This window comes from Clinocottus analis, unplaced genomic scaffold (assembly GCF_023055335.1).
Source record: "Clinocottus analis isolate CAN_PGR_092001 unplaced genomic scaffold, fCliAna1.0.p SCAF_7, whole genome shotgun sequence".
NCBI classification, from domain to species: Eukaryota; Metazoa; Chordata; class Actinopteri; order Perciformes; family Cottidae; genus Clinocottus; species Clinocottus analis.
Window position 1 is genome coordinate 12,766,192 of NW_027176229.1, and position 9,114 is coordinate 12,775,305.

Sequence of the window (9,114 nt, forward strand, 5' to 3'; positions counted from 1 at the left end):
TTTGGTATTACGAAAGTTGTAACCCGTTTTTAGCCGGTTAATTTTCCTCCAAATTAGGTAAAGATAATCATCAATTGTGACTTTTGCTAATCATCATAACAATTTTTTTTTTTTTAAATAAAGGATTTGCATCCGACCAATTGTAGTCCTGGCTCAATTTAAGCATTGCACACAGCCAGCCTTAACAAGCAAAATATCTGGGGAATAAAATGAGTGACGCTCACTGCTCAGTTTGTCGGAGACCATCTGTCCCAGGGGCTCGGAAATACCCCAAAGACCCTCTGACCCAATTGGGATCCAGTCCATGCATTTCTCATTTCAGCCTCCCGAATGGTCTCTACTGTCTGGGTCATGTGATTGCCTCCTGTCTGTACCCAGCCCTGGCCAGCCCCGTGCAGGAGAGGAGCAGCTTTTACTTGGCCGGGTAGAGAGACGATGTGCACCTGTCGAATGGGCCGTCTGCTGCTAAATAGGGACAGACATATTGAGGACAAGTAAGAAATACATACTTCCACGTTGTCGGACAGGCTGCATGTGGTAAGTGATCTTTGTTTGTGTGTGTGTGTGTGTGTGTGTGTGTGTGTGTGTGTGTGTGTGTGTGTGTGTGTGTGTGTGTGTGTGTGTGTGTGTGTGTGTGTGTGTGTGTGTGTGTGTGTGTGTGTGTGTGTTATGTCAAATACAATTCGGCATTACATTTTAGTCTATTAGAACACATATAATGCTGTTGTCACATTTGACCAACTCATGCTGCACTTAAACGGCTATTTATTAGGGCGTTTGGCTCTGAGCGCGTTTGTGACCCAAAACGAAAAGAAAATATCCATGTTTTATTTTTGGAGGAACTCGAAGTGTGTGACTTAATAGTGAGTCGGATAAAAATGACCTTTTAATAGTTGTTTTATCTCTTTTAGTCTACGAGCACGGCTACCTTCTTGCCCTTTGTTGTCTCGTGTTTTTGTTAATTGTCCTTGAATCAAGTACTGCAATAAGCTCATAGAGCAAAGACAGACAGTCCTCTTTTAATTGCATTGGAAACCTGTCGTTGTTGTATTCTTGAGTATGTTTTGTTACTATCCAAACACATTTAATCACATCAAATATTTATAGGGGATATCTATCTATCTATCTATCTATCTATCTATCTATCTATCTATCTATCTATCTATCTATCTATCTATCTATCTAGCTCTCTATCTATCTATCTCTCTATCTATTGATCTATCTATCATGTACATCACTCATCATTTGTTTAATAAGCATATCCAACTCCTTCTAAAAGCTTTTTTACCTTAATGATTTTTTATGTTTATAATATTAATACTGGTCTAATCACAGGAAGAGATGCAGATGACTGTCTAGGTTTGAGTTAACTTAGATTAGCTACAAAGAGGGAATCATTGCAATCAGACAGAAATGTGTATATTTGGGCCACTCAATGTATGTGTTTGTGCAAATAGAGATATATTTGTCTGTGTTTTGGCACCAGATGTTTGGAGGTAATGGGGACACTTCGAGACCTCCAATTTGCCTTGCAATTAAAGATTGAGGAGCTCCGCCAGAGGGACACACTAATAGATGAGTTAGAGTTGGAGTTGGATACAAAGGATGAGCTCATTCGGAGACTGCAGGAAGAACTGGATCGCTACAGAGCTACTGTCTCCCTCCCAGGATCCTCTGCAGCCAGTGCAGGTACAGATGGTGCTCGTAAATGGCATATAGTTTTAAGCCTCAACAGATAGTGCATGCCTTAAACCTGACTTATTGTGTGCTTTTTTTCCCCTGTAGCTTGCTCAGCTCAAAGTGAGGACTTGCAGCGAGCCAATAGAAAAACAGCAATTTCTGAGCCTTTCACTCTGGACCCGGTGACTCTCGCCATGGTTTCGCATAGAAGCTGTGACAAAAGTCAGGAGTAAGCGCACTGTTGTCTCTGTTAGTTGTCCTGACTGAAAATATGTCTCTGAAATGTTCAAGGCTAACCCACCGCTTTCTGCATTACTCAGAATCGATAAAACATTTCCAAACCTTTTCATAACAACGCTTCATTGAAGGCGTTTTAATATCTTGCCTTTAACTATCAAAATAGTGGTCCATCCTACCTTTGTTCCCTTAGGTCTCAGAGGATGATCCAGTCATCATTTTTAAAAAATGACTTGTTGAAGAACCTTGACGAAGGAGAAGTCCAAACAATTATATCCTGTATGTATCCAACCACGATCAATCAAGGCTCTTATGTCATTCAGGAGGGGGTCAGCGGTGCTCAGGCTTATGTTTTGGAAGGTAAATCATTCTTTTTACAATTGTTAGCATGCCTAACGGCATTTATTACTATTTATTTGCATGCTTGAGAACAGTCCAGTAAAAGCATTCATGTTTTTCTTAGATTTCTTATTGCTAGCTCACAATGTATATCGATATCTAGTGATTTAGTTATTTGACACTGCACTCAAACATAGCGATGTGAGAACTTCATGTTTAAACAAGAAAAAAGGAGGAACTTTGGATAACGAGTGACCTGTATTGATATGTTTCTAGTGTTGAAATTTCAACTTGATACAAACGGCAAGGAGAAAAGTGAAACATTTATCAGGGATGGATTTTCTTCAGAAATCTTGACTGCATTTGAGATGTGACATCTTATAGAAAGTGGCCACTAACTATTTTTTACTTGTCATCCTAACCAGCAAGAGGTTGTGGACTTGATCCACTTAGAGATGATTGAATAGCTTTTGTCTAATATATCTCGGACATCCTGAGAGACATCCTAAAACATGCATGTAACAGTTCCAGGTATCATGTACATGCTTTGTTTCTTCACTGACTGTGCATTTATTAACAGAAGGACGGTTAGATATGACAAAAGACGGACTTAAGCTTCTCACAATTGAGCCAGAAGACATGTTTGGGGAGCTGGCCCTCTTCTACAACTGCACCCACACCTACTCTGTCTCAGGTATCAAAGCATTGTGTTCTTGGTTTTATATTTGTATAAATATATCGATGGAGTCGTGTCAAACAAAAACCCTGGTGGAGTCTCAGTTTATTGAATTTTGATATGGTCAGGATATAAATAATTATTATTTGAGAGATTATCACTAGCAGACGGTTTTCTGCCAGAGGTCCAAGAGAGACATCTTTTGAATCTAAAATCAAAGACTTTTGAGATCTTACACAACAACACAGCTTCAAACGTTTTTTTCCTCAAAGATAGGGACTTAAAACATGTTCTGTGTTACTGCATAACCTCGCAGGCTCCTTGCCACATCTCTTATCTGCAATACAACATGCACACACAGTTACAAATAAGACACATATGGACTGTTATATCGGCTTATATATATATATATATATATATATATATATATATATATATATATATATATATATATATATATATATATATATATATATATATATATATCTCAAAGAGTCTGTGAGAAAGCATTCTCAACCATAGTTATGAGCAAATACATAGGCTAGGACAAAGTCAGGATCAGTTTATATTGAGAAAAATAAGTGTTTCTTTACCCTGTTTGGTATCTAAGCATCTCATTCCCTTTTTGTACTGCTTTCTTTCTCCTGCGAGCAGTCAGCCTTTCCAATTAACTGTTTTTACTATAGCTCTGTGCTCCAGTAACAATGCTCATGTCGGTGGTCTGTTGTTGTTTCACCATGTCCATTTCTGTCAGCTGTTTCTTCTGATCCATTCAGGACCCACTGTATTTATCGCCTCTCCGACTCTTTTTTCATCCCCCATTGTTGCCATTTGAGACCATCAAAAGAGGTTTGCTCTCTTTCATTGCGACAGTGATAAAGGTGCAGGTGTAATGGAGCTTCATCATCAGGTCAAAGAAGTGGCAGCATATTATATATGGCAGAAAATGCTAGACAAATCCATCCTCTATTCCACATTACATATCATAAGTCAAAAGCAATAGTGCATATCTAAATGGGGGAATTGAGATTTCAGGGCTGTAATTACACTTTCTAGACGAGAAGATGTCTTTTGTTTGCAGGATGCTTCAGTTAACAAATCAATATGGGTCATTATTAATTCAAAACACCCTTCACCAAGAAAGAATGATACAAGTTAAGGAAATCTTTATTTATTTAATGTATTTTTATGCTACATGGTGAGCATTTCTAATGAAGTCCTGGCGTTCTTACAGTCTGCTGTTTAGGCTGTATCTCATCCTGCACGCAATCCACATCCATCACAAACTACACACGTCTTTGAGAGCTGTTTCATGATTGCTTCTTGATTGTGTTTCCACCTGAGCTCCAGTGTCACCGTCACAACTTGCCCAGATCCTCTGTCTTTTGAACTGCAGCTCATACGGACAGCAAGCTGTGGGTTATTGACCGCAAGTGCTACCAGACTATTCTAATGCAGAGTGCTCTCACCCGACTTTCTCATTCAACGGAGCTGCTTATCAGGTGAACATCGGACCGATCCGCTTCATTTGACACAGAGCATGCCCGAAGCTGCTTTGTATTTTAGTATCTTCAGCACGATATCACCAGAGTCATGTTGTTTGTCAGTGGTGTAGCGATCACTCAACAGTGGGCACTATGCTGCATTTAGTTTAACAAAATATTACCATTCCTATGAAATGTTTCTGGAGAAGAAATTAAACCTTTTTTAACCCTGTCATTGTGTATTCAGCGCTCCCTTCCTCCAGTCTTTGCCAGAGGATGTCATCATGAAAATGTCGGAACTCATGGAGGAGGTAAAGATTAAGTTCTTAAAGTCTGAATCTTTGTGTAACCATCACTCATTGTTCAAACAGAATCCAGCTGATAGATTTTGCGTGCACACAAACAGAACGCGTGTAAACAGGATATTTTACAGACGGGCCCCCTATTTTATATTTATTTTGCCTGTCTTTGTTTTGCATCAGTTAACAAGAAGGTGCTGGAGTAGAATCATAATTAGTCCTTCATTGTTACCCTCATCTTTATTTCTGTAATATAGTGTTGGTTCTTTTACCTGCTGTTTTTTCCTGCTGCTTTTAATATATTTTTTACACTTTACTTCTTTATCTGTCATTTATGTTCCACAGACACACTACACTGACGGTGATTACATCATTCGCCAAGGGGCCACAGGAGACACCTTTTACATCATTAGCAAAGGCCAGGTAAAGTTTCATGCTCTCTGCCTGCCACCTTGATGAGATGGGGCTTTTAGTGAGAAAAAGATTTAGACTGTGGAGGACAAAATGTCAGTGCAGCTTTAGGAATTGCATTATAATGGTGATAATTGACTTTGGCGCTTTCTGCCCATGCTCTCCAGCATCACTTTTTCATTACTTTCATTATTTTGTGCTTGCCAGGTGAAAGTGACAGAGAAGAAGCCAGACCAAGAAGAGCAGGTTGTTCTTTCTAAGCTCTCTGAGAGACAGTGGTTTGGAGAGAAAGCTCTGTGGGGGTAAGAAGAAAAAAATGCACATTCAGAGGACATTATGCATCGGGTACAGGAGTACATGATGGTGAAAACTGACATTTGTGCCAACAGTATGTTTATGATTTTTTTTTTTTTTGCATTGGTAATATTACGTTTTTCTTCTTCACTCTGTCTTTAGAGAGGATGTCCGGACTGTGAATGTTATTGCTGCTGGAGAAGTTTCATGCTTGGTCATAGACAGGGAGTAAGTCAGTATTTTGTGTTTGTAAAAATTCACTGTAACTGATTATTTTTATTTGTATCTTTTTTTGATTTTATTGAGCCAATTATACAACAAGATTACAACACATTTCTTGAATACAACCGGAGGGACCAAATTAAATAAATATCTTGTCAAGACTTGTCAGCTTTATTTGTGAATATAAAATGTCAAAAATAATAATCCCAATGATTAAATTGTACTGCAGACAGCGATATCCGTTATAAAAAAAAGTCAAGAAAAACATATGCAGCGATTGCCAAACTTTATACTTCAATTTGGTCATGAATTGCTGTGCTTAGCCAGAGATACTGAGAATGTTCATGTACTTTCTGTATTTCAGGACCTTTAAGGACGTCATTGGTGGGTTGGTATTTGACTGCACTCATGAGGTGCAGCAATGCCCAGATTACAAAACCGAGTGAGGAGTATTTGGCTAAAATGCCATTTTCTACAATAATTACATGTAATTTGCACTAAGAATATACAAGGTACAGGCTCACCTGTGTTTTGCTTGTAAACAGGTCCGAGAAGGATGCTAATCTCTTCTCATCAACCCTAAGTGATTTCCAGATTATCTGCACGTTAGCAGTTGGGGAGTTTGGTCACGTAGACCTGGTGAGGGTTGATCGTATAGCAGCTCACACACAAAGACACAGATCCACCATGCAGCTGCCTCCTCCGGATTCCATCTTTTTATAATGCAATCTATTGATGTCTACCTCTGTCAGGTGCAACTAAAGAGCAACATCAACTGTCTTTATGCCATGAGGGTCCTTAAGAAAAAGCTGATCCTCAGCAACAGTCAACAAGAACACATCCTGAGAGAAGGGAGCATCCTAATGGAGGCTCATAGTCCATTCATAGCCAGGTGTCTGTTATGCAACAATGATCTATTTATGATTCTTTTGATTACACCATGATCTTTAACATGCTTCTATTTTTGTATTGATCACAGGCTGCATAAAACCTTCAGAGACGTAGAGTGCCTGTACATTTTGACAGAAGCTTGTCTTGGTGGGGATTTATATAGTCTACTCAAAGATAAGTAAGTATTTATGAATAAAGAGGATGCAAGGGACTTTTTGTCATCAAACTCTTTCAATATTTATAGCCCTATGCTGTGTTTTTAGCCAAGCTTTCATCACGATGCAATTTTAAGACTGAGCAGCATTGGGACGCTTCTGTCTACATCACACATTTGTTTTGTTTGCTGCGTGCTTAAACCAGCACTTCTGCATACTGCTCAATTTGTTTCAGGGGACGTTTGGATGAATGCAGCTCCAGATTCTACTCGGCTTGTGTTGTGGAGGCGTTGACCTTTCTTCACCGCAGAGGTGTCATGTATAGAGATATCAAGCCAGAAAATGTTGTTCTGGATGAGCATGGTTATGCCAAACTGGTACTACAATTGCCTACAAACATAAAATCTGATTTTCAGTATGAAATCATATTCTGGGTTTTACTGTAAGTGAACTAATATCCTCTTATTATAGATTGGTTCCAGATGTCTAAAAAAGGCTGACATGGGTAAGAAAACCTGGACATTCTGCGGTACACCGGGCTACATAGCACCTGAAATCATCCTATACAAAGGTCACAGTATATCTGCAGACTTCTGGTCACTGGGCATTTTTGTGTTTGAACTTCTGAGTGGAGGGTAGGTTTCACAGGTTTATGCCGCCCTATTTATGAAGCTCATTTCTCCAGCTGTAGATTGAAGTGATAGTGACAGGCTCTTGTTTCCCTCTCCAGGCTCCCATTCTGCGACACTGACCCGATTAAGATTCTCACTGCAACAATTCGTGGTATCGATCAGATTGACTTTCCAAAAACCATCAACGAAAAGGCCTCCAGTCTCATAAAGAAACTGTGCAGGTGTTGTACATATGCCCCACTAAACACTATCAATTATAATTTGAAAGCACCATCTTGTACCACCATCTTGTACATAGACCTATTACATTTCCCCTCACCCAGCACCCCCACACAAACAGATAGAAGAAAATGAAGACTAGTGGTGTAGCATTCCCTCTTGAAGGACATAATCTTCATATTAATCCATAGTTTATTTATTTGTGTGTTCATGTTCGCTTTCCCTCTTTAAGGACCAATCCCTCAGAGAGACTGGGCAGTCAGAGAAATGGGGCCAAGGACATTCAGAAGCACAAGTAAGACGACAGATGTATTAGACTTGCTGAAATCAGGGAGGCCATTGTTTGGAAATATGGTTTTATAGGTTGTGATGCTCCGTTTTTATTCAGATGGTTTGAAGGATTAAACTGGGACGGACTCTGTAAAGGCACGTTACACCCTCCAGTTATTCCCAAAGTAAGACATGTTCAGTTTAGCTTATTTTCTGTTTTGTGATAATTCTTGTTGCAGTGAGTAGATCTATTTTCTAATTATTATTATTTTTACCCCATTCCACTGTCTTTCAGGTCAGGGATGCTTTGGAGAGCAGTACATGTGGTCATTACACTGAAGGCTCAGTGGAACTGAACACAAACTGGGATGATTTCTGATTTCTGCTGTGAATAGGGGAAAAAACAACCTGCTGATTGTTCATCACTTTCCAGTTCAGGCCTCATGCATTATTCATTGAACTCAGTGTTACTGCCATTACGAATTAATTATATTTTCAGACACAATTATTTTCAGTTTCAGTAACTGCAGCTTTGATGAATTAACCATGACGCCTACTGTGATGATCTTAGACTGTTTCCAATGTGCATATAGATTTATAGAAATGTGAGTTCAGTGATGCCACTAATGTTGAATGTAGGTCTAATAAACAAACAGACTGGACGATACTGTATTTTCTTTCTTTTTAAATCTGCAATCTCACTATGTACAACTTTTTTTTGTCACAATTTAATCTCCTCTAAAATGCCTGAATACAATTAAGAAGTGACGTCAGAGACGACAGAAAGGCGTCAAAGCTACAGAAAGCTACAAGATAAATACCAGAAGTTGTGTGATTCAAAATAAAGTAACTGAATTAAAAAAAAAAAAAAAATTAAAAATGTTGAAAAATTACAAAAGTTATATAATTAAATCATTAGATACGGCCAAAATATTTAGTGAAACAAAAAATACTTAACGGACTAACTTATTGATTGCTTGTATAGCTAAAATATCTAATACTAAATGACAAATGCAGGGGGAAAAGGAAAAGAAAAAAGTGTAGTTTATTTTGTTGCATTTTTTAAAATCTAAAATAATATGTTATCATGATTAATTATGATTAATGTGTTTACTCTGGGTTTTCTGATTACCGTTTTCCCTTAACTTTAGATTAAGAAGTTAATTCGTACTTCTATAAAAAAATCAACAACAATACAATCAGTCTCTTTCTAAATCATTTGTGTGGGTGAATTTTTCCGCTTCATGTATCAAACTTAACGAGGTCGCGCATATTGTTTCCATCAGTAGAGACTTTAGTTTGAAA

At 38.4% G+C, this 9,114-nt stretch overlaps 1 protein-coding gene across 3 annotated transcripts; it reads left to right on the plus strand.

The window, feature by feature from the left end:
- The first annotated feature begins 74 nt into the window (after positions 1-74).
- Positions 75-8,423, plus strand: prkg1l (protein kinase cGMP-dependent 1, like). Of its 3 annotated transcripts, XM_068604830.1 has the most exons (20): positions 75-537; positions 1,487-1,689; positions 1,786-1,909; positions 2,111-2,277; positions 2,837-2,950; positions 4,329-4,434; positions 4,664-4,727; positions 5,061-5,138; positions 5,334-5,428; positions 5,583-5,648; positions 6,007-6,084; positions 6,188-6,281; positions 6,395-6,534; positions 6,622-6,711; positions 6,924-7,065; positions 7,160-7,323; positions 7,419-7,541; positions 7,772-7,834; positions 7,928-7,994; positions 8,105-8,423. In XM_068604830.1, exons 2-20 carry the CDS (start codon positions 1,500-1,502, stop codon positions 8,186-8,188), a joined length of 2,049 nt encoding a protein of 682 aa, XP_068460931.1. In that variant the 5' UTR covers positions 75-537; positions 1,487-1,499; the 3' UTR covers positions 8,189-8,423. The 3 variants fall into 3 exon arrangements, with proteins under 3 accessions (XP_068460931.1, XP_068460933.1, XP_068460932.1); XM_068604832.1 differs by lacking the exons at positions 75-537; positions 1,487-1,689; positions 1,786-1,909; positions 2,111-2,277 and adding an exon at positions 3,687-3,781 and having other exon boundaries at positions 2,859-2,950; XM_068604831.1 differs by lacking the exons at positions 75-537; positions 1,487-1,689; positions 1,786-1,909; positions 2,111-2,277; positions 2,837-2,950 and adding an exon at positions 3,501-3,781.
- Positions 8,424-9,114: the final 691 nt, after the last annotated feature.

Bases quoted from the DNA above. Each gene is read 5' to 3' on its own strand.
- prkg1l (XM_068604830.1), top strand. From the start codon at position 1,500: ATGGGGACACTTCGAGACCTCCAATTTGCCTTGCAATTAAAGATTGAG. The intron at 7,066-7,159 runs GTACTACAATTG...CTCTTATTATAG, and splicing joins AGCATGGTTATGCCAAACTG to ATTGGTTCCAGATGTCTAAA. The intron at 7,324-7,418 runs GTAGGTTTCACA...TTCCCTCTCCAG, and splicing joins TTTGAACTTCTGAGTGGAGG to GCTCCCATTCTGCGACACTG.